The 25928-nt window shown below is 45.2% G+C and overlaps 1 protein-coding gene across 4 annotated transcripts in view; it reads right to left on the reverse strand.

Annotated features, from left to right (window-relative positions):
• traf3ip3 (TRAF3 interacting protein 3) overlaps nt 1-25928 on the reverse strand; it is a 50344-nt gene that overhangs the window by 10047 nt on the left and 14369 nt on the right. For all 4 annotated transcript variants that reach the window (XR_013500914.1, XM_078242226.1, XM_078242228.1 and 1 more), the window contains exons 4-11: nt 25411-25435; nt 21876-21905; nt 21518-21613; nt 20594-20665; nt 17461-17601; nt 16348-16485; nt 11919-12063; nt 1894-1956 (exon numbers count right to left, since the gene is read on the reverse strand). Coding sequence is in view for 3 of the 4 variants with exons in the window: in XM_078242226.1 (XP_078098352.1) it covers nt 1894-1956; nt 11919-12063; nt 16348-16485; nt 17461-17601; nt 20594-20665; nt 21518-21613; nt 21876-21905; nt 25411-25435 (710 nt within the window). In the remaining variant the exon portion in view is untranslated. The remainder of the gene's footprint in view (nt 1-1893; nt 1957-11918; nt 12064-16347; nt 16486-17460; nt 17602-20593; nt 20666-21517; nt 21614-21875; nt 21906-25410; nt 25436-25928) is intronic.

Below are 25928 nucleotides of genomic sequence, written 5' to 3' on the forward strand. Positions count from 1 at the left end.
AAGTTGGAAGGTGCATCTTGCAGCAAGAAATTTCGATTGTTGCTCACTCTGCTGCTGGAGGCAGTGATCGGTGGAGGAAATTTCAGGAAACGCCTGGTGATTGCAGGAGACTGAGGAACTCTGTCACAACTACCATTCTCCTAAGCAGTTTTGTGATGGTCTAGATCATTCTTTTGACCCCCAGCGCAATCGTAGAATCATAGAATCCCTACAGTGCAGAAGGAGGCCATTCGGCCCATCGAGTCTGTACTGACCACAATCTCACCAGGCCCTATTCCCTTAGCCCCACATATTTACCCTGCTAATCCGCTGTCACTAGGGTCAATTTAGCATGGCCAGTCAACCTAACCCGCACATCTTTGGACTGTGAGAGGAAACCGGAGCACCCTGAGGAAACCCATACAGACACGGGGAGAATGTGCCAGCTCCACACAGACAGTGACCTGAGGCCAGAATTGAACCCAGATCCCTGGCACTGTGAGGCAGCAGTGCTAACCATTGTGTCTCTGTGCCGCCCGGCTATGTCCTCCCATTGTCCAAAATCACACCCCTGCCTTTAGGATAGTCACTATTTCCTGCAGGGTTAGGGTGGAAGACTGACAAGACTCAAGGTGAGGCCTTGTTGCCTGGGCTATTTGCTGTGGGTGGCCAGAGCGATCCTTTGAAAACCTCGGTCCCCATCTTGAGTAATTCATGCCAGGAGTTAAAACTGGTCTTATGCCTACTGAACCCTTGGTAGTATTCTAATGGATTTGCCTTCATTTAAAATTGAGTTAGTTCAAACTTTTAAGGTGTATATTTTTATTTGAACGCGATATTGAAAAAAATTTTCTTCAGTTTATAGTGATAATTTATTAAAAGGAAATTCTCTATAAATTCACATACAGAGGAAAGGTCTCCCCATGGAGTTCTAACCATCATTTATCATTGACTAACATCCCAGCATTTGATGGATTCCCGAATAACATCTACCTTTGGAACTGTTCTCAAAGTGAGTTGAGCTGGCCTGGCTATTCAGGTAAAGAATGGATCAGTGATAAAATGAAATTAATCAGCCGGGATCGAAATTTGGTGCAATACACAACAAAGCAGACAATCTTCTCATTCCCATCCAAACTAATTAATTAGATTAACTATGTCATATAACTTAATTAAAGCAGAGAGGAGACTATATTGTCTATAGTAGTTGTTCACACAACACCGTGTTTTCCAATTCAAGCCACGTAGGCGCATTTTTCATTGTAATACAAATCTACGGTGACATCAGCATTGCAGTTGCTCATTGGAGATTCTGCGGCAAATAACTCACCTCCTGACTCCCCAAAGCCTGTCCACCATTTACAAGGCACAAGTCCTGAGTTTAATCCACTTGTCTGGATGAGTGCAGGTCCAACAACACTCAAGTAACTCAACACCATCCAGGACAAAGCAGCCCGCTTGGTTAGCATCCCATCCCCCACTGTATTCATTCCCTCCACCACTGACACACAGTGCCAGCAGTCTGTGTATATATATATATATATAATATATATATATATATAAGGTGCATTGCAAAAACTTGCCAAACCTCCTTTGACAGCGCCTTCCAAACCTGCAACCTACACCACCTAGAAGGACAGGAGCGACAAACATGTGGGAACACCACCACCTACAAGTTAACCTCCAAGCCACACATCATCCTGACTTGGAACTATACCATTCCTTCGTTATGGCTGGGTCAAAAACCTGGAATGCCAATCCTAACAGCACTGTGCCTACACCAAATTGACAGCTGTGGTTAACGGCAGCTCCCCACCATCTTCCCAATGGCAATTAGGAATGTGTAATAAATGCTGGCCTTGTCAGCGATGTTCACATCCCATGAGAGAATAGCAGAAGAAGCTACACACTTACCCTGTAGGCTACTGATTGTGGATACCATCAACCTTTTCTGCTCTTCCATTTCTTGTAGTTTTTCTGAAAAAAAAAACAATCTATAATTATCACCGAGCTCGCAATATAGCACTGGTGTTGAAAGTTTCAACCCTTTCAAAGATCATGTTGCACATACCTAAGCAGAAACACATGTCCCTGTCCTATCTGTCTGTATGATTCAACCTTTGGTTTCAGGAGCTTGTATAGTGCTGTGGCAGAAAATATTAAACTCTACACACCTCTCTCAAATGCTCACCTTTGCTTCCCTCTGGATACCAGTGCTTCTTCCTTGTTTGCAGCTGGTTTGGTACTAACTCGGTTGATGTCCACTATGCAGCTGCTACCTGAGCTTTTACTGGAGGCTGAGGGACTTTCAACCCCAAAAATGACCAACTTCCTTTGGCACACCTACTGCAGCAGAGCTTTCAATTCCTCGGCATCAGGGTAGGCCCCAAATCTAAGCTGTGCCACTTTCCACAATTAAGTCATTTTTCTGGTGCTGTAATAGCCTCTCCTTTCAGAGGAAGTTCACTCATTTCAGAGCCACATCCTCTCTGTGCTGTAGGTTTTTAGAGCCACAGACTTTCTCAGCTAGGTTTGGGAGAGACCAACCCTCAGCTTTGCCTGTTCAAATTAGGAAGCAGGACATAAATCATAAAATTCATCGCGGCTCGCATGCTGATCACCTGGCAGAGCGGATTCTGGCCCATGAGGCAACACAGATCCAATTTCCCTGTCTAGGTTCAAAATGGCCTCTTGGGCAAAGTACTAGAGAGAGGTCAATGTCTAAAGCTCCTGGCACTGTGCAAATCAGCCTCCCTACAAATCCACAGTGGTGACATTGTAGCATAAGAAACTACAAAAAGTTCTGAGCGTAGCCCAGTCCATCACGCAAACCAGCCTTGACTTTGTCTGCACTTCCCACTGTCTTAGAAAAACAGCCAGCATAATCAAAGACCCCGCGCATCCCGGACATCCTCTCTTCCACCTTCTTCCATCGGGAAAAAGACACAAAAGTCTAAGAACGTGTACTAACCGACACAAGAACAGCTTCTTCCCTGCTGCCTTCAGATTTTTGAATGTACCTATCATATAATAAGCTAATCGTTCTCTTCATGCTATCTATGACTGTAACACTATAGCCGGAATTCTCCAGCTGGAGGGATTCTCCAGTCCTGCCGGCAGCACACCCCAGCCCATGGGTTTCCCGTCGGTGTGGGGTGATGTCAAAGAGAATTCCCATTGCCAGCGGTGGAACAAGAGAATCCCGCTGCTAAGAAACAACAGACCATCTCCCGCCGACGGGAAACGTGTCTGGGAGGCCGGAGAATCTCACCCGTAATTCTGCACACTCTCCTTTCCTTCTCCCCAGTGTACTCTATGAACGGTACATTTTGCCTGTATAGCATGCAAAAACAGTACTTTTCACTGTATCCCAGTACATGTGACCATAATAAATCAAATCAAATCAAATAAGTGTCGGAATGTGTTAACCAGGACTCTGGCCGCAGTGGGGAGGATTCCCTGATTTCCAAATTTAAACACCAGTTCAGCTCACCCACACCACTCGCGGCCCACCTGTCTTCATCAGACAGTGCAGGATGTCCAGAACCCAGAGGAAAAAGGCTAAGCAGCCTCAAGAAGAAGGCAACACCAACTTTCTCCGCCAGGGGCCTTATTCGGGGAGACCAGGCCCAATGGTCTGTCCTCTGCCACAGGGATGGCTCAAAGAAGCACACCAACCTCACATCTCCAGCCCGGGAGGCCGTTGCCCAGGAGGTCAGTACAGCTGTTACCCGCCCACGACACACCGTCCAGGGCAGGAAATGAATGAATGATTGGCTTCGCCAGTTTAAGCCCTCTCACAGCTCCCTCTACAGTCAAACTCTCAGCATGGCATCATGTGCCGCTCTCTTCATGGATCTCACATATCAGTCACCGGAAACACATGTCAACATTTAATTCTCACAAGGCTTTCAAAACACCACCATCCCATCTGTCTTGTTGTTCAAATTCCATTCTCTGTCCCTTCTGGGTAGGGCTCACCACACACCGGGGTTATGTCTTTCACCCAAACTCTGCTCCATCCTCTCTAATCACATCTCTTTCTTTTGTCCCCGTACAGGCCAAACTTGCCACAACAAGCACGAGCGAACCCCCAAACCGGGGAAGGGGCAGCAGAGATCATCGCCCTCGATGAGCTTGCCGGTGAGGACTGGGATCGCTCCTGTGACGACACAAAGTTTGGCCTCTCACAATAGCTTAGTGCAGATCTCAGCTCCATCACTTCACCCGATCCTGCAATTCACACAGAGGGCAATGCGCTCTCAATCAGCCCACCCACTAAAACTACCCATTTGTCTTTTGCAGGAACCAGCAGCCAGCCAGCCCAGCCCCCGATGCACCTCTGAGGATTAGGAGACAGACAAAGAACTGTCATAGAGTCCCATAGAATGCCTACAGTGCAGAAGGAGGCCATTCGGCCCATCGAGCCTCCACCCTGCTGCTGATGTTGGGGCTGCACCAAGGCATAGTGGTAGAGTTAGGAAAGTTAAAAAGTGTTTCATTCGGCCACCCCACACCTCCCCGGCCTCACCTTGCACTCCACCAACACCCCCTCTCCACACCCACCCCCCCACCATCCCCACCCCAGTGGACCTGCATTGCAGTGGTTGCAGGAGTCCCACAGCACAGTGCAGTCCAGATAGACATGGGGTGTGCCACCAGGGGGAAGGAGACCCAAACCGCAGGCGCTACATGATCCAATTCAGTGACACAGGAGGGTCCATGGGTCCAGCAGTACGGTGCTGTCCATGAAGACCAGCTCGGCATGGAGATGGAGGCAGGACCCAGTCTGCCCTGGCAGAGTGGCATCAGGAGAAGTGCAGCACTATGGCAGAAAGGTTGTTGCGCTCACCTCAAAGTCTCTTGTGAACTGAGGACTGCCTTGTGTATGCCACTCTATACCAACTGGGGTTTTGACCAATGTAATTTCCCGCTGGCATGACGCAAGATTGGAAAGACTGACAGGATGCAGACAGGTAGCTGTTTTAATCATACAATCTCTACAGTGCAGAAGGAGGCCACTCAGCCCATTGAGTCTGCACCAACTACAATCCCGCCCAGGTCCTATCCCCATAATCCCATGTATTTACTGTTCTAATCCCCCTGACACTAAGGAGTCAATTTAGCATGGCCAATCCACCTAATCCCATCTTTGGAGTGTGGGAGGAAACCGGAGCACCCAGAGGAAACCTACGCAGACACAGGAAGGACATGCAAACTCCACACAGACAGTCACCCGAAGCAGAAATCGAACCCAGGTCCCTGGCGGTGTGAAGGAGCAGTGCTAACCACTGTGCCACCGTGCTGCCGAAAATGATCATTCATGAGATGCAAATGAATGCAAATGGGATTCACGTCACCAGCCAGCAGGAAGACTGACCTGCCAATAATCTGCCATTGGCAGAATTGCAACGTGATTTACATTGATGGGGTTCTGACTTTTCGGTACCCGCCAGAGTCTCCGAGTCTGCCCGCCATCACATCTGTGCAGGAGGAATGGGAAAATTCCGCTCAATGATATAACATCAAGAGCAATTGTTTCACTGAAAGTGATACGACTACCACCCAAACATAATGCTTCATCTCAAAGATTGTCTACTATTTTGGTTGCAGTGTCAACTCACTGCATTGTAAAGACAGAAGGCGAATTTACAGATAATTATTCATGCCACTATGCGCAATAATTTTAGGGTCCAAAGGTAACTGTTTTCAACAATAATATTTCACACAATGTATAAAAATGAAATTGGACTAGCATAACCAGGTGCTCTGGTTTCCTCCCACAGGACGGCATGGTGGCACAGCTATTAGCACTGCTGCTTCACAGTGCCAGGGACCTGGGTTCGATTCCTGCTTGGGTCACTGTCTGTGTGGAGTTTGCATGTTCTCCCCATGTCTGCTTTCCCCCAGGTGCTCCGGTTTCCTCCCTCAGTCCAAAGATGTGCAGGTTAGGTGCATTGGTTGTGCTAAATTGACCCTTAGTGTCCCAGGATGCGTAGGTTAGAGGGATCAGCGGGGTTACGGGGATAGAGCCTGGGTGCGATTGTTGTCGGTGCTGACTCGATGGGCCGAATGGCCTCCTTTTGCACTGTAGGGATTCTATGATATTTTCAGTTGTGCATGAGAACTTTGGGAAATACCCACAAGTCGAACAAAGATGTTATTTAAATAATTCTCCATTTGCATTATGAAATTACTTCAGAATGGTTTTACAGTGCAAGTACCAGTGCACCCACCGTTAAGACAGATCAATAAGGAATCGGGTTCAGAAAGTCACTTTCAAATACAACTTACATGCTGCATTTGTCACAGTTACCAACCTTTCACATTGAAAAGAAACACATTCAAAAACTGCACACAAACAGGAAGTAATGGGTTTCACTCTAGTCTCAGCCCACGACCAGCTACTGGCTTCTCCCAGCAAAACCGCAATGAGACCAAAAATAACAATGAATATTTTTAAAATGCATCAAATTCAGGAAGTTCGTTTTGCAGGTTTATTTTTAATGATTTGCATTTACTTTATTTCTTTTTATGTTATTTTGAACACCACAGGCTGACGTGCAGCAAGCATGAGTCTGAGAGTTGATAGTTTCTCTTAAGTCTGTTCTATTCAGTCAGTGACACCTATTTGAGTATTTAGAAGCAGTTGGTTTGCCATGTAGACCTTTGCATGACGTTATTTTGTGACTTCGCCTTTTTTAAGAGTGTCAGCTTATCTTAGCTTCTAGAACTTTTGCCTTTAAAGCGGCACAGTGGTTAGCACTGCTGCCTCACAGCGCCAGGGACCTGGGTTCAATTCCAGCCTCGGGTCACTGTCTGTGTGGAGTTTGGTAAGAAGTCTCACGACACCAGGTTAAAGTCCAACAGGTTTATTTGGTAGCAAATACCATATGTAAGTTGTATACCATGTGTGGAGTTTGTACATTCTCCCCATGTCTGTGTGGGTTTCCTTCAGGTGCTCCGGTTTCCTCCAACAGTCCAAAGATGTGTGGGTTAGGTTGATTAGCCATGCTAAATTGACCTTGGTGTCAGGGTGGATATGTGGGCTTGTGGGAATAGGGCCTGGGTGGGATTGTGTTCGGTGCAGGCTGGATGGGCCAAATGGCCTCCTTCTGCACTGTAGAGATTCTAAGCCAAATGCCAGGTTGGAACTCATCCAGCACATTACAGCAAGAGTGCTGCACTGTTGGAAGTGCTGCCTTTCAGGTAACATACTAAACCAAGTCATCTTTCTATTCATTTGGACGTTAAGAAACATAAGGAGTTCTCCTTGTGAAATAACAACAGAAAATGCTGGAAAACCTTCTTGAAGAGTCAAAAGGGTTTGACACTCTAACTCGATTTCTCTCTCTACAGATGCTGCCAGACCTGCTGAGTTTTTCCGGAAATTTCCATTTTTATTTCAGATTTCCAGCATCCGCAGTATTTTACTTTTATTTCCAAGTTTTCCTTATGGCCTTGGGATGTTTGTCTAGATTAAAGGTGCTATAAGCACAAGTTGTTTTCCTGGCATCAAAAAATGGAATCGTAGAAAGTTTACAGCACAGAAAGAGGCCACTCGGCCCATCATGCCCCCGCCAGCCAAAAAACAAGCCACCCAGTCTAATCCCACTTTCCAGCAGGTTAGGACACTTGAGGTGCATGTCATCATCATCCCCTCAACCAATACCATCAGGAATCATACAATCCCTACAGTGGAGAAGAAGCCATTTGGCCCATCAAGTCTGCACCAACTCTCTGACAGAATATCTTACTCAGGCCTTCTCCCCCGCCTTATCCCTGAAATCCCATCCATTTACTATGGCTAATCCCATCGAATCTACACATCTTTGGACACTGAGGGACAATTTAGCATGGCCAATCCACCTAACCTGCACATCAAGCCCCTTCTTTATTGGCGGCACAGTGCTGCCTCACAGCGCCAGGGACCCGGGTTCAATTCCGGCTCGGGTCACTGTCTGTGTGGAGTCTGCACGTTCTCCCCGTGGCTGCGTGGGTTTCCTCTGGGTGCTCCGGTTGCCTCCCACAGTCCAAAAGACTTGCTGGTTAGGTGGATTGACCATGCTAAATTCTCCCTCAGTGTACCCGAACAGGTGCTGGAGTGTGGCGACCGGGGGATTTTCACAGCAACTTCATTGCAGTGTTAATGTAAGCCTACTTGTGACAAAAATAAACTTTAAAATCTTTGGACTGTGGGAGGGAACTGGAGCATCCAGAGGAAATCCACACAGAAACGGAGTGAATGTACAAATTCCACACAATCACGCAAGGCTGGAATTGAGCCCAGGTTTCTAGAGTTGTGAGGCAGCAGTGCGAACCACTGTGCCACCCTGGCTATTTATAAAATCATAGAATATTGTATTCAGGCATTGTACAAGTTCAACATAAGAGTCTGGATTTTCTGCAATCTCCCGCACTCTCTCCCACGCTTTTGACAGATCTGTGATGTGAGGACTCAGAAAATTGTTCCAGAGTGCTCTGTGCAGTACAGAGTTAACAGGATACTATCAATTGGAGGTGGGCTGGCAGTGTCTTTAGTGGTATTGTCACTGGACTAGTAATCCAGAGACCCAGGGTGATGCCCTGGGAACTCAGGTTCGAATCCCAACACAGCAGATGATGGAACTTAAATTCAATCAATATAAATGTGGATTTAAAAGCCTAATGTTGACTATGAAACCATTGTTGATTGTCATTTGCTAATGTCCTTTAGGGAAGGTTATGATGGAGATATATAAAACGCTCATTAGGTCACAGCTAGAGTACTGTATACAGTTCTGGTTGCCACACTATGGGTAGGATGTGATTTCATTAGGGAGGATGTAGAGGCGATTCATCAGGATGTTGCCTGGGATGGAGCATTTCATCTATGAAGAGAGGCTGTTTAAGCTGGGATTGTTTTCCTTAGAGCAGAGAAGGCTGAGGGGGGACCGGATTGAGATGTGCAAAATTATGAGGGACATAGATAGGGTAGATAAGAGAGGAGTCAATAGCTGGGGGCATGAATTTAAGATACGGGCCAGGAGATTTAGAGGGGATTTGAGGAAACATGTTTTCACCTCGAGGCTGGTGGGAATCTGGAACTCACTGCCTAAAAGAGTGGTCGAGGTAGGAACCCTCACAGCATTTAAGAAGCATTTAGATGAGCGGTTGAAACGCCATACCATACAAGGCTATGGACCAAGTTCTGGAAAATGGGATTAGAAAAGATGGCTAGCGCAGACATGATGGGCCAAAGGGCCTCTTTCTGTACTGTATGACTTGCATTCCAAACAGCATAAGCAGCAAGCAATCAACAGAGATAAACGATTCCACAACCAACAGATCTAAGCTCTGACAAATGCAAGGTGATGCATTTTGGTAGATCCAATTCAGGTGGGAGCTATAAAATAAATGGCAGAATAATCTGGAGCATAAGCACACAGAGAGACCTGGGAGTACAGGTCCACAGATTCTTAAAAGTGGCAGCAAAGAAGGAAAAGGTGGTGAAGAAAGCATGCTTGCCTTCATCGGACGGGACATCGAGTATAAAAGTTGGCAAATTATGTTAGTTGTATATAACGTTGGTTTGGCCACATTTGGAATACTGCCTGGAATTTTACCGGCATGCCCGCCTCGATTCCGAGGGCGGGCAAGACTCGGAGAACACCATTCTCCATTGGCCTCGGGTGGGATCGTATGAACCTCGGGCGGACGTGGTAGTAAAATTCTGCTCACTGTGTTCAATTCTGGTCACCAGAAGGATGCGGAGGCTTTGGAGAGAGTGCAGAAAAGGTTTACCAGGATGTTGCCTGGTATGGAGTGTATTAACTATGAGGAGAGATTGAATAAACTGGGATTGTTCTCCTTGGAAAGACAGAGGCTGAGGGGTGACCTGATAGAAGTTTATAAAATTATGAGAGGTATAGGGTGAACAGTTGGAAGCTTTTTCCCAGGGCAGAAATGACAATTACAAGGGGGCACAAGTTCAAGATAAAGGGGGAAAGGTTCAGTGGAGATGTGCGGGGGAAGTTTTTTACACAGAGGGTGGTGGGAGCCTGGAACGCACTGCCAAGTGAGGTGGTTGAGGCAGTTACGTTAGCCACATTTAAGACTTATCTTGATAGACATATGAACAGATGGGGAATAGAGGGATATAAGCGGTTGGTTTAGATAGGACAACGTGATCGGCGCTGGCTTGGAGGGCCAAAGGGCCTGTTCCTGTGCTGTACTATTCTTTGTTCTTTGTTTTCTGTAGTCCTGCCACATCCAGCCATGAATGATGGTGGGCAACTAAACAATTCAGTGGAGTAAGAGGTTCCATAAACATCCCCATCCTCATTAATGGAGGAGCCCAGAACATAAATGTAAAGGATAAGGCTGAAGCATTTGTAACAATCTTCAGCCAATTCAATTCACTCCAGGTGATACCAAGAAGTGGCTGAAGGCATTGGATGCTGCAAAAACTATGGGCCCCAACAGTATTCCAGCATAAGTACTGAAGACTTGTGTACTAGAACTTGCTGTGCCCCTAGCCAAGTTATTCCAGTATAGCTACAACACTGGCATCTACCCGACAATGTGGAAAATTGACTAGGTATGTCCTATAAATGAAAAGCAGGACAAATCCAACCTGGACAATTACTGCCTCATCAATGTACTCCATCATCAGTAAAATAATGTAAGAGGTAATTAACGGTGCCATCAAGTCGCACTTATTCAGCAATAACCTGCTCACTAACGCTCAGTTTGGGTTCCGCCAGGGTCATGAAGCTCCTGACCTTATTACAGCCTTGGTTCAATCATGGACCAAACAGCTGAACTCCGGAGATGAGATGAGAGTGCCTGCCCTTGACATCAAGACAGCATTTGACTGAGTAAGGCATCAAGGAGCCCTAACAAAACTGGAGCCCATGGGAATCAAGGGGAAAACTCTACTGGTTGGACTCATATCTAACACAAAGAAAGGTGGTTGTGGTTGTTAGAGGTGAATCATCTCCGTCCTGGGACATTGCTGCAAACTCAAGGAATGTCCTAGGCCCAGCCATCTTCAGTTGCTTCATCAATGACCTTCCTTCCATCATAAGGTCAGAAGTGGGGATGTTCACTAATGATTGCACAATGTTCAGCACCATTCACAACTACTCAGATACTGAAGCAGTCCATGTGCAAATGCAGCAAGACCTGGACAATATTCAGGTTTGAGCTGACAAGTTGCAAGTAACATTAATGCCATACAAATGCCAGGCAATGACCATCTCCAACAAGAGAAAATCTAACTTTGACATTCAATGGCATTACTATCGCTGAATCCCCCACCAATGGGTTACCATTGACCAGAACTGAGCTTAGATTCATAGAGATATACAGCACGGAAACAGACCCTTCGGCCCATCTCCTCCACACTGACCAGATACCTATCCAAATGTATTTTAAACGTTGAAATTGTACCTGCCTCTACCACGTCCTCTAACTAGTCATATAAATATCATGACTTCAAGGAGTTACATAAATGCAAGTTGTTATTATTCTTGTTGAGTGATGCAAAAGGGGCTACCAAAATTCAAGTTCTTTATTTCTATACAGGATGAACTTTGACTGAAACCAATTTCAGACATGTTCAAGCATGAGGAAATTGGATGATTGAATGATTCGGTTATGTAGCTTTAAAGATGGGAACATGAATTAAATATTAAAAATGAGATATATCACAGTACATCAGACTGACTAGATTATAGTTGCTTTTCCACAAGTATTTTCAACAGTATTTAACATTTGCATCACTCAAATTTCAATTTGATTATGGACTAAAATGATCAGGTAAAAGCCCCTTGTTGCATTAATGCTTGCTATTTAAATATACAGTACGTAGTTGTAAATCACGTACAATTATTTACTGCTAAATAAGTACCCACTCCCTCCCTCCCTGCAGCCCCTTGCCCTGGTGGAAGCAGTACCTTGGCTGATTAGGAGCCGTTCTTGTTTGAGATCATTGTCTTCTCTTAATGTATCGATTTGATCCAAGAGTTTCTGTTTCTCACTTTCTACAACTTCCAATTTCGTTTGTAAATTTCCGAGCAACGAATTGTCATTTTCTGCTCTCTGGAAAAAAAGAGATGAAGAGATTGAGACAAAAAAAACGCAAGAGAGACAGAAAGGGAGCAATCAAATAAGCCAAACTATCAAATAAAGTGGGCCCACATTTTGACTGAAATATCTCATTGAGCTAAAGTATCGAACATTTCCTTTTGTGACTTCAACTTCCAATTACTCATCTTTTCAATATGGCAGCTGCTTTGCATTTTCACACATTGGAACAAAAACCAATCTGTTTCAAAACACAATGAATCCCTCGTTGAAACAATCCATTGTGGACATTACACCTTCTACAGCTAAGCAGTACACGGGATATATCATCTGTATTCAGCTAGTGTCTTGAATCCTACCCCTTAACCAACTAGTCTGCGGAATACCCCCTCTGAAGCCAACTAATATATGAGATGCTCTCTCTGTAACTTAGCAGTTTGTAGGGTACCTCCTCCATTGCTAAGCAATGTATGGCAAATCCGGTATAATTAACCAATTGTATAGCTTACTCTCTGTAACTGCTGATTACTCTCTCTAATGTTTGGGTTACTCACCCTGTAACCAACCAATTTATGGGATATTCTCTCTATAGCATGTCAGTGTGTGAGTTACTCCCTCTGTAGAGAATCCCTTAGGAAACATCGTTGACTTAATTTGTCATTGGATCCCATACATTCAGTTGAGAATGGGAACTGACAATGAAGAGATACCTAAGTATAAATGTGACTCTCCGCAGCAATGCATCAACCTAGTGTGCTGGGTTGCATTTCACTGAATTAGAAAAACACAAGTCCTAGCTCAGAATATAAAAATAGATAGCAAAAATTGCCACAAATATAAAAAATGAAAAAGAGTGGCTAAGGTAACCATTGGTCCTTTAGAGGATGAGAAGGGGGATTTAATAATGGGAAATGAGGAAATGGCTGAGGCATTGAACAGGTATTTTGTGTTTGTCTTCACACTGAAAGAAACAAATAACAGGCCAAAAATTGATGACAAGAAGGCAGGCGATGACCTAGAAACTTTCATTATCACTAAAGAAGCAGTGTTGGCAAGCTAATAGGGCTAAAGGTAGACAAGTCTTCTGGCCCTGATGAAATGCATCCCAGGGTACTGAAAGAGATGGCGGGGGAAATAGCAAATGCACTCATGGTAATTTACCAAAATTCGCTGGACTCTGGGGTGATTCCCGCAGATTGGAAAACAGCAAATGTGACGCCACTGTTTAAAAAAGGAGGTAGACAAAAGGCAGGTAACTATAGGCTGATTAGCTTAACTTCTGTAGTGGAGAAAATGCTTAAATCTATCATGAAGGAAGAAATAGCAATTCTCTGGATAGAAATTGTCCCATTAGGAAGACGCAGCATGGATTCATGAAAGGCAGGTCATGTTTAACTAACTTACTGGAATTCTTTGAGGACATTGTGAGCGCACAATGGGGAACTGGTGGATGTGGTGCATCTGGATTTCCAGAAGGCATTCGACAAGGTGCCGCACAAAAGGCTGCTACATAAGATAAAGGTGCACGGCGTTGCAAGTAATGTATTATCATGGATAGAGGATTGGCTAACTAACAGAAAGCAAAGAGTGGGGGTAAATGGGTTGGCGAAAGGTGACTAGTGGTGTGCCTCAGGGATCAGCATTGGGACTGCAATTGTTTACAATTTACATAGATGATTTGGAGTTGGGGGCCATGTAGTGTGTCAAAGTTCGCAAATGACATTAAGATGAGTGGCAGAGCAAAGTGTGCAGAGGATGCCGAAAGTCTGCAAAGGGATATTGATAGTTTAAGTGAGTGGGCGAGGGTCTGGCAGATGGAGTACAATGTTGGTAAATGTGAGGTCATCCATTTTGGTAGGAATAACAGCAAAATGGATTATTATTTAAATGGTAAAAAAATTGCAGCATGCTAGTTTGCCGAGGGATCTGGGTGTTCTTGTGCATGAATCGCAAAACGTTGGTTTGCAGGTGCAGCAGGTAATTAAGAAGGTAAATGGAATTTTGTTCTTCATTGTTAGAGGGATGGAATTTTAAAATGGGGCAGTTATGTTGCAGCTGTATAAGGTGCTGGTGAGGCCACATCTGGAGTACTCTGTATAGTTTTAGTCTCCTTACTTGAGAAAGGATACTGGCATTGGAGCAGATGCAGAGGAGATTCACTAGGTCGATTCCGGAGTTGAGACGGTTGGCTTATGAGGAGAGATTGAGTAGACTGGGACGATATCCCTTGGAATTTAGAAGAATGAATGGGGGGATCTTATAGAAACATAGAAAATTATGAACGGAATAGATAAAATAGAAGTAGGGAGGTTGTTTCCACTGGCGGGTGAAAGTAGAACTAGAGGGTATTGCTTCAAAATAAGGGGGAGCAGATTTAGGACTGAATTCAAGAGGAACTTCTTCACCCAAAGGGTTGTGAATCTGTGGAATTCCCTGCCCCGTGAAGCAGTTGAGGTGGCCTCATTGAATATTTTTAAGGCAAGGATAGATAAATTTTTGACCAATAAAGGAATTAAGGGTTATGGTGAGCGGGCGGGTAAGTGGAGCTGAGTCCACAAAAAGATCAGTCATGATCTTATTGAATAGCGGAGCAGGCTCGAGGGGTAGGTGGCCTACTCCTGCTCCTAGTTGTTATGGTCTAATTAAAGTATTGCACATTCATGGACAAAAGCAGTGAAGTATCCCCAGATGGGGAACATGCATTTCATTCAAACCTGAAACATAATTATGGATCTATTTTCTCTTAATGAATTCCCAAACATCGTTAATCAGTGTGCGGAAGGAGGGACTTCATACACATCCTAGTGGTCTGGTTCTGAGGCATATTAGCAGATAACTAGCAGGAACAGGATGTCGACCGAATCACCTCAGTCAGACAATCCACAGTCTCCTACAGAGACCAAGGAGAATTACACTGCAATCTGAGAAATTTTTGTAGACTCGGTATTGGATCAATCCAGGCAAAAGATTGAGAACTGTCCTAACTTTCCTCTGGAGCAGTTTCACCATCACAGGGGAATTAAGGGAATAGGTTCCACCCCCCCCCCCCCCCCCCCTCCCCCGCACCCACAATGGCCTGGCTTCAAGCTGACTCTGACCTGTGCTGGAAGTTATTACCAATGCAGGTATGGTTTCTGGGAGATAAACCTGTTAAATGGAGGGAACTCGTTGCTAGTGAGGGTATTACAGCAGTTCTGCAGCTAAACTTTCAACAGAAAGGGGAGGATTCCGGATTAAAGTAATAAGGCAACTCTGGAAGATTGCACTATAGTTTATCTCAAAACGTTTGGAAGAGCCAAAGTAGCAGAACCAACCTCTGCCCCATAGTAAAGGGACAATTGATGCATATTTAGTCTCTCCTTTCTCTGTCACAGATAACCTGCTGCCACTTCTGGTCTTACTGAAGGAAGCAGGGAAATTGGCCTTTTTTTTTGCCCCATTATTGGATAAATAAGGATGGGGTGCCAAAGGGACACATGGCTAAGATCCCAAATGGAAGCGCTCAGATAAGAAATGGAAACTGCAACAACTCGACAAACCTGCTACCACTGTATTGTTTTGGACATTATAGCTTAAAAATTGAAGCTACTCCTATTTGAACTTTTACAGATTGTTCTTAAATTACTTTTAAATGTTCTCACTTTCCACGTTTAAGGGGCATAAGTAAGATATTAAGTTCATAGAATCCCTACAGTGTAGACGGAGGCCATTCGGCCCATTAAGTCTGCACTGACAACAATCCCACCCAGGCCCTCTCCCCATAAACCCACATATTTGCCCCACTCAGTGCCTCCCACTCAGAACCTCTCCACTTGCCACAGCTAAGGTGGGAAACTCATCAGTCGGGCAGGCACGGATGTGCAGCAACAACATCTCGAAAATCTCCGCTTTGTCAAAGAGCGCAGTTTGATCGCTTCTATATTTTGTAAAATATAAACTAATACTTTAATCAAACGCATGTTTTTAACATGGGGTGGCATGGTGGCACAGTGGTTAGCACTGCTGCCTCACAGTGCCAGGGACCCGGGTTCGATTCCTGGTTTGGGTCACTGTCTGTGAGGAGTTTGCGCGTTCTCCCCATGTCTGCGTGGGTTTCCTCCGGGTGCTCCGGTTTCCTCCCGCATTCTGAAAGACATGCTGGTTAGGTGCATTGACCTGAACAGGCGCCGGACTGTGGCGACTAGGGGAATCTCACAGTAACTTCATTGCAGTGTTAATGTAAACCTTACTTGTGACCAATAAATAAACTTTACTTACTTTAAAATCAATGAGTTAATGTGCGTTATGATATTAAGTTACCTGTAGTTTGCTCTGGGCTATGTGCAATTGATCTGTGGTCTCCAAGTGTTTGATGGTCAGTTCAGCGCAGTCTGCCTGAGCTCTGTTATATTTCTCTTTCCAGTGAGCAGACTCCTGTTCTGCTTCACTCAGTGATCTCTGCAAACACAAACATGCAGGATTAATGCATCTTCTCAAATCAACTGTTTCGCACAGGCATCAGAAGGTATGATTTGTGAAGTATTGATAAATTCAGATCCTCTTAGCTACAGGTTAACCCTGTTACTTTCTTGTCATGTCCTTTGCTGATTGAATAGTGTGGCGATTAGGGGATTTTCACAGTTAATTCATTGCAGTGTTAATGCAAGCCTACTTGTGACACTAATAAATAACCTTTACTTTACTATTTCCCTATGGTCCACTATCCTCGATCTATGAAATATTCATCCACCTCCATCTTAAATACTTCTAATGATCCAGCCTCCACTACCCTTTGGGGCAGAGAATTCCAGAGATTTTTAATTTTTTTTATTTTAATACTTTTCCAATTCAATCAAATCAAATCCAATTCAGAGTCTCAACAAGTTGAGACATTTCCGATCCACGCTGACAAGACAGGGCGAGCGACCAAACCACCCTGTCCTGGGCCTGATCTACATGAGCCAAGCTGATTGGAGAAGGGGGAGGTTCCTCCTCCAAGACTTGGGCTCATTTGCATCTTAGCCAAAAGGCCGAGATGCCGCTTTTAAAAATTGCTTCATACGAAACATATGAAGCTTCAATGTAACCTAATGACCTCAACCAAGTGCAGCATCCTCTCCATACTACACTTGATCTTAGCCAAAAGGCCGAGAAGAATTCCAGAGATTTACCACCCTCTGTGAGAAGAAATTTCTACACACCTCAGGTATTTTTTGAAAAGTGAACCATTTTGATCACAATTGCATTCACATCTGTAAGAGGCTGGTTTAGAAATGTAAGCAATTTTAATGCTTCTCTTAAGAACTAATCCAACTCAAAGTATTAGCTGTGGTCTGCTCTGCCTGATCATAACTCTCGGTCCAGACATTTCCCAGGGTTGGCAGCTGGGACTGAGATCTCAGTCACTCTGAACTTGAATTTTCTCTTTCTTACCTGTACGTTGGCTAAAGTTTGTTCAGCAGCCATTTTCTCCTTGATTGCCCTCTGGAGTGACTCCTTAGCAACCAGCTCATACTTGAGTTTCTGCTCCTGCATCTCAATCATGCTTTCCTTCACAGTGTCCCGCGAGTGATTCTACGGATAAACAGCAGAGGATGCTATTTCCCAGTTGTTCACACAACACAGTCGAAAGGTCAGTGCTAACGACCAGAGATGGTACATGTGTCCCTGATCAGACCACTATGCAGAATTATTGGTAACTTCAGATTACTACTAAAAAATTTAAGTCTATTCATGTCATTGTCATCCTCTGGATCTGCTTATTCAGTTCCCTTTGATCACAAAGATAGGGGATTCCAGGTGGGCAGGGGTGGGGCAAGTACAAAATGAATTTGAAGGCCCCAGTTTCAGGCCTGGAGTATTTTACCTTCAGGGAGTATTTAAGTATAAATGGCCCATTTTCTACTTGTGAGGAAGGTGCAGAATGAGTTTTACGGGGCGCCTGGACAAATACATGAATAGGATGGGAATAGAGGGATATGGTCCCTGGAAGGGTAGGGGGTTTTAGTTCAGTCATGGTCGGTGCAGGCTTGGAAGGCCGAAGGGCCTGTTCCTGTGCTGTAATTTTCTTTGTTCTTGACAGGAACTGGGAGAACTGGGTAGCTGTTAGCCATCAGCTAGCTCACAAGTAGGTGGCAGAGAGAGGCAGTAACCCTACAGTGTAGAAGGAGACCATTCGGCAACAATCCCACCCAGGCCCTATTCCCGTCACCCCACATATTTACCCCGCTGATCCCTCTAACCTATGCATCCCGGGACACTAATTTAGCATGGCCAATCAACCTAACCCGCACATCTTTAGAGTGTGGAAGGAAACCGGTGCACCCAGAGGAAACCCACACAGACACGGGGAGAACATGCCAACTCTGCACAGACAGTGACCCAAGCCGGGAATCGAACCTGAGTCCCTGGTGCTGTGAGGCAGCAGTGTTAACTACTGCGCCACCATGCTGCCCAAGGTCTCACTCAGAGGGAATGGGGTAAATATCTGTGGCAGCAGTGACTGCAACTGTCTTTATTGGGCCTGGAGGAGCATTCCTGCCCCTCCTTGCCCTTAAAGCATTGTTTTTCATTTTTCTAGAGGGCCCCTTTGTCCTCTCACCAGATGAAGTCTTGCCTCAGCCCAGTAGGTTTCTGCAGTGGTTTGTCCCCTCATACCTCAGTTAAAATGCCATTGGGATCTTATTGACATCATGGAACCTCAATTGGCATTTATACATGAGGCTCTGATCAAGTCCAGTGGACACTTTGTCCTCCAGCAGCATTACAATCACAACAATGGGGCAATGGAATTGAAAGCGAAGCTCTGTTTTAGTTGCTCGTTGACTCTGTTAGCAGCCAGCAAGCCAGGAGTAAATAAAGCTCCCATCATTGTATTTGGATCAAGTCCGTCCTAATGGATCTCTGGTCACTTTCCGAGTTGCAAAATTTTTGACCTTCTTTTTGCTGAGCTCGACTAATGAACACACAAACAAACAAAAACAAAGGATAGAAGGTGGAGGCAAATCACTCTGGTCTCTTCCATATTCCTTTGAGGTAATTTCTAAACAAACTGATCCATATCTGCCTTTCCCATCTGCAACCTCACTGCCCCCACCCCCATCACCACCCACCAGACACACAAAAAGACATAAAAAGTGAAAAAGGATGGGCTAATTTAGACAAAACATTGTACCTCCTGACATCCAGCCCTCACTCACATTCCATGTAAAGCATTCAATCTTCTGACAATCCTTTGTGAAAAGAATTCATTGAACCTTGCCCTTCATTCTTCTAGCTTATTGGATAAACCCGATTTACCAACCAATGGAAACAAACTTCCACTTTTTACAGTGAAAGTCTCAGGACTTTCCTACGCCTGTCCAACCTCTTCAGTTTAGTAGAAAACATTGGGACTAAGTAACTCCTTGTGTCATTGTAGTGAATTTTCGCTGTACGTTTTTAATAAATCTAGTATCCTTCCAAGAATGAATGATCAGCTCTAACCTTGGTCTAATTAATGTCTTAGACATGTCCAACATTACTTCTTCATTTTTACACCTATTGTCCCCTGTATAAAACTCACCAAGTGCCTTATTTATAGCAGTTTTTCAAATTGCACATTTACATATCTACAACCCAAGATCCTCCAATCTGTTCAGAATCTTTCTTGTTCAGGTCACACTGCCTTTCATGGCTCATTTTTTAAATATAAGCAATACTTCACATTTTTCCTGTTAAATTGAATTTGTTAATAACATCACACTTTACCATGTCAAAGCTTTAATCTGAATGACTATTTGCCTGTAAACATACATTAGGAGACAATGGCCGTAACTTCCTCAGAGTAACAACCACTGTTGGATTGCCACTCTGAATGAATTTAACTTCACTGGGATTCCAGAGCCCGTATCTCTTCCGGACCAGTGGGTGGGCTGTTGGGGAGGTGGGGTGGGGTGGAGGGGGTGAGGTGTTGGAGCGAAGTGGGATGTGTGGACTGGAAGGAGGGGATCGGAATGGAGGGGGTAGTTGGAGCAGGGAAGGAGGGTCGTATTGGATTGTTTGGGGAGGGGGAGGGTCAGACCAGGAAGGTGGGCAGTCAGGGGTAAGGGTGATGTCGTGAATCCCTTGGGGGTGTTGGGTCAGGGTTGGGGTTGGAGGTGGGGTGGTGTGGCGGGACGCTGGGGGGGTTGTGAGTGTACGTGTGGGGTGTCCTCTGCAAGGCTGCATCTGGGTGTTTCAATAGTTATTCTAGAGTTAGAAGTGATTTTTTTTCCTTCTAACTCTTTCAAATTAACTACCAGGGTGAAGCTGGCAGAACCATCCAAAGTTAGTGATTTAAATCTCTTCTGTTGGATAGTTCCCAGTCCAGCGCAATTGACCAGTGGAAGTTAGCGCTTCTGGGCAGCTCCCGGGTGAACCCTTACATGGGAATATCCTGGAGGGATTCCCCAGCGCATCATTGGAGTATCCCCCAAATATGATGCTGGGGAACCCGGAAGTTATGGGCCATTGTTAACTCAACAGTTTGCAGGAATTAGCTCAGTTAAGAATTTACTTATTTTAAATCATTCTTTCTTTCTGTTACCTGTGCCCAGATGTGTAACTGATTCTCAAGTGACTGCAGTTTACAACGCATTGAGTCATCATCCAATTGCACCTGTAAAAGCAGAAATAAAGATTCAACTCAAAGTCAACAAAGTAAATTTGAATAGATAGCTTTTAGCTTGATTCCTTGTTACTTGTGCATTGAATTTTGAAGGCCTCGCAATCTGTGCCTTGTCTATCAGGAATAAGAAGGTGAAAGCAAAATACTGCGGATGGGGGAATCTGAACACAAAACAGAAAATGCTGGAAAATCTCAGGTCTGATAGCATCTGTGGAGAGAGAAAAGAGCCAATATTTCCAAAGCGTTTGCTCTATTCCCTCTCCACAGGTGCTGAGATTTTCAAGTATTTTCTGTTTATGTAGGAACAATAAGATGTCCATAAGACCATAAGATATAGGAGCAGAAGTAGGCCAGTCGGCCCATCGAGTCTGCTCTGCCATTCAATCATGGCTGATATTTTTCTCATCCCCATTCTCCTGACCTTTGTCAGCACTTCCAACATCTCGAGTGAAACATACAATCATAGATCATAGAATCCTACAGTGCAGAAGGAGGCCAATCAGCCCAATGACTCTGCACTGACCACAATCCCACCCAGGCCCTATCCCTGTAACTCCATACATTTATCCTACCAGTCCCCCTGACACTCAGGGGCAATTTAGCATGGCCAATCCACTTAACCATCATGTCTTTGGATTGTGGGAGGAAACTGGAGCACCCGGAGGAAACGCACGCAGACATGGGGAGAATGTGCAAACTCCACACAGACAAGCCGGGAATCGAACCTGGGTCCCTGGTGCTGTGAGGCAGCAGTGCTAAACACTGTGCCACCCCAACGGAATGGAAGATTTTGAATTCAACAACCAATAGTAATTGGTAACAGATCGCCCCTTCCCTTCCTACCTTCCATGATTTCTCTGCCGCCTGTAAGACTGTTGCAAGTAGCTGTTGGAGAAGAGTGTGCTTCTTTTTTAGCATCAGCTCACGATGCAGAGCTTCCTGCAAGAGAAATACACAGTTAGAGTCAGTCAAAGCTCTAGCAATCCGATAAACTCACAATTTTAGTTGGGGATTGAAACTGTATTAAATCACTAAATCTGCACTTGCTGCATTATATTTATCTCATTTTAACCCTGAAAATCTTACTGTGGACATATATAAATTGACAGAACCCATTTACTCTGGTGAGATTGAACTGAATGTTTTTATGAGATAATAAACAGGCATTGCTGTCTTCACGAAAATAAAGGTGGGATATTACCTTCAGGTACTCCGAGAGCTGCTGCATCTCCTGCAAGACATGAATACAGGTAAAATTAATTTCAAGAAACAAAATGAATTATGGATGGAGACCATTCAGCATCGGGCCATCCATTCATAGGAACCTCAATCCCTCCACCCAAATGCCTCTTGAATGATCACAGAGTTTTATTCCCCTACCCTACCCTCCCCAGAAGATAATTGCAGATATCCATCACCATTTGCAAAATACTGTGGATGCTGGCAATCTGAAACAAAAACAGAAAGTTCTGGAAATACTCAGCAGGTCTGGCAGCACCTGTAGAGAGCGAAACAGAGTTAATGTTTCATGTCAAATACGACTTGATCAGAACTGGGACTTTATCTTCAGCTCTGAAGAAGAGACATATTCAATTTGAAACATCATTTGTGAGGTGTTTCTGACATCAATACAAAGCGTGTTTTTCATTAGCTGAACATGTCACATTGACATATGTTCAATAGTGCTTTCAACTTTTCCATTCCACTGAGTATCTTAAACATCTCTCTCAAGATTGAAAGTTCAAGTGTTTGTAGACTGTCCTCAGAGTTCATTCCTTGCATAGAAGGAATTACATAGAAACATAGAAACTAGAAGCAGAAGTAGGCCATTCAGCCCTTTGAGTCTGCTCGGCCATTCATTTTGATCATGACTGATCATCAAATTCAATATCCTGATCCCCCTTCCCCCCATATCCCTTGATCCCTTTAGCCCCAAGAGATATATCTAATTTCTTCTTGAAATCACACAACGTTTTGGCCTCAACTACTTTCCACACATTCATCACTCTCTGGCTGAAGAAATTTCTCCTCACCTCAGTTCTAAAAGGTTTACCCCGTATCCTCAAACTATGACCCCTAATTCTGGACTCCGCCACCATCGGGAACATTCTGAAGTGTACGTTTTTTTGGTGCGTCGGATTGGGAAATGTGCGTGTCGGCCATTTTGCGGTATTCGCGCATGAGTTCTCGACGCATGCGCGTCTCCCACATCCGGAGAGCAGGCGCGATCAGGATCACGCTGGAAACCGGCAGGAAGACAGGTAAGTGATTTAAATCTGTTTTTAATCTTATTTAAATGTCATTATCGGGGTTGGCATGGAATTCTCCGGGCCCGATAGCATCTCCCACCCCGCCAGGAGTATTTCACTCCGGCGGGGTTTAGAGTAGCTTCCCACTTGTGGGGAACTAGCAGGAGACCCAGCCATAGTGAAGGGGAGGGCATGGGCGGCGGGGGGGGGGGGTTGATGCCCCCTGGGCATGGGCACCCTGGCAGTCCCAGCCTGTGCCCCCTGACAGTGCCCAAGGGGCAAAGTGCCCATGCCCAGGGAGCACCTTGACACTGCCCATTGGGCATTGGGCAGTGCCAAGTTGGCAGGCCATTGGGAGGGGCCTATTGTGGACAGGGCCAAGGGGTGGGGCCAACAGGTGGGGCCTATTGTGGGTGGGGCGATCTGCAGGGGTGGGGGGGGTCTGCAGATAGGATCGGTCGGGGCTGGAGGGAGGCCAGTGATCGGGGCAGGTGGGGAGGGGGAGGTGGTCTGCCAGGGGGGTCTGCCTTCCGGGGGAGGGGTGGGGCAGCCGGGGGGTGTCTGGTGGGGGGATGGGGGGGATGGTCACTGCTGGGGGGGGTGGGGTGGGGGTGTGTGCTTGAGATTGCAGTACTCCGGGCCGGGGGAGTGCAGTCGGCCTGGCTCGGGAATGTTGTGCGGGCTGCGATCGGACCACGATTGGGCCATGGGGATGGGGGGATGTTTGGGGGGGGCAGCAATGTGAGGGTCCCGGGCTGGCCAGCAAACTGCAGTCTGACAGTTCGGGGTCACTGTGCATGTGCAGAATTCCGGAGCTGTCAGCGTCCGGTGTGAATAGGCCCCGCCCCCTGAGCTTCTAATGAGATTCACGATTGTGACCTCTGCAGTACACAGAGTGTGGGAGATTCGAGTCTGGACTTACACTGAAAAAACAATCGTGAATTGCACCATTTTACTCGCCAATTCAGCACTTCGAATATTTTTGGGATAATCGGGCCCATTATTTTCGAATCTACCCTGTCTAATCCTGTCAGAATGTTATAAGTTTCTATGAAATCCCTTCTCACTCTTCTAAATTCCAATGAATATAATCATAACCAATTTAGTCTCTCCTCATATGACAGACCTGCCATTCCTGGAATCAGCCTGGTAAACCTTTGCTGCACTCCCTCTATCGCAAGGACATCCTTCCTCAGATAAGGATACCAAAACTGCACACAATACTTCAAATGTGGCCTCACCAACACCCTATACAATTGCAGTAAAACATCCTTATTCCTATACTCAAATCCTCTCACTATAAAGGCCAACATACCATTTGCCTTCTTTACTGTCTGCTGTACCTGCACACATACTTTCAATGACTGATGCAAAAGGACACCAATGTCTCGTTGAGTATTAATCTCTCTCAATTTACAACTATTCAAATAATAATCTGCCTTCCTATTATTGCTACCAAAGTGGATAACCTCACATTTATCCACATTATACTGCATCAACCATGCCTGCACCCACTCACTCGGCCAGTCCAAATCACGCTGAAGCATCTCTGCATCCTTCTCACAGCTCACCCACCCCGTCCCCTCCCAACTTTGCATCATCTGCAAATTTGGAGATAATATATTTAGTTTCCTCTTCTAAATCATTAATATCTAATGCAAACAGTTGGGATCCTAGCACAGACCCCTGCGGTACCTCACTGGTCACTGCCTGCGAATCAGAAAAAGACCCATTTATGCCAACTCTTTGTTTCCTATCTGCTAACCAGCTTTCTCCAAAGATATGTGGGTTAGGTGCATTGGCCATGCTAAATCGCTCCTTAGTATCAGGGACACTAGTAATGATTAAAACACTCAGCAGACTGAGCAGCATCCATAGAGAGTTAAACACAGTTAATGTTTCAGGTTGATGATCAGAAATGTGAGAGGTCATCCGTCTGAAATATTTGCCGGAATTTTACCGCCTCGCCCGCCCGTGTTCGTAAGATCCCGCCCGAGGCCAACGGAGAATGCCGTTCTGCGAGCCTCACCCACCCTGACTCTGGGCGGTAAAATTCCACCCATTAACTCTGTTTCATTGCTCACCCATGTTCAAAAACCTACTGAGTGTTTCCACCACTTTCTGACAAATGGCTATTCCCTCTACTTTGTTAATTGTCACTCTATCGTGATTGAACATGTTGATGTGCAGTCTACTGCCATTTCAGGCCTTTTCAAGACCTCTCCCCAAGCATTCACTAGGTACGCTTCCCCTTATCTGCCCCAGTGTAAAAATGAGGTCATGATTGCGAATACAGATGCCAGGGAGTTAACGCTTTACATGTTACACAATGATCATTGAGGTTATGAGAATTTCTTCAGGCGACATTGTAATTTTAACTATCATGCTGCAAATAGTTTGTCATCAGTGATCCCCAAGTATGAATGACTGCATTGTGAAAGAATTGACTGAAATACAACAGGACCATTGATGTAATTTTTTCTTTACCTTATCTAGAACAGCAATACCGCATCTGTAAAGAAAAATATAAAAACAATTAGGGCTGTTCACCAGGCAGTGGATTCCAACTAAAATCGTTTGATTCCTATCTGTAAATGCTACCCTGCTCCTACAGGATGTTCATATGATAGATGTGCAATCCATGTATTGATGATCATTTTCATTATGCATGAACTATTGTGTTTTAGGTTAGGACAGTTTCATGAGGCGTGATGCAGAGCAGAAATGGACACCTTTGCCCAGATCACTCTTACCTTCCTGTACAGTAGTTTGATTTCATTTTCCTTGATCACTACACAGAAACCTGACAAAAACTTTAAAAGGAATTGTCAAAATGAGAACTAGTGCATAAGACTGATGGTGGCACAGTGGCACAGTGGTTATCACTGCTGCCTCACAGCGCCAGGGACCCAGGTTCAATTCCAGCCTGTCTGTGTGGAGTTGCACGTTCTCCCCATGTTGGCGTGGGTTTCCTCTGGATGTTCCGGTTTCCCCCCACACTTCAA

The sequence above is a fragment of the Mustelus asterias genome, chromosome 25 (genome assembly GCF_964213995.1).
Source record: "Mustelus asterias chromosome 25, sMusAst1.hap1.1, whole genome shotgun sequence".
In the NCBI taxonomy this organism is placed as follows: domain Eukaryota; kingdom Metazoa; phylum Chordata; class Chondrichthyes; order Carcharhiniformes; family Triakidae; genus Mustelus; species Mustelus asterias.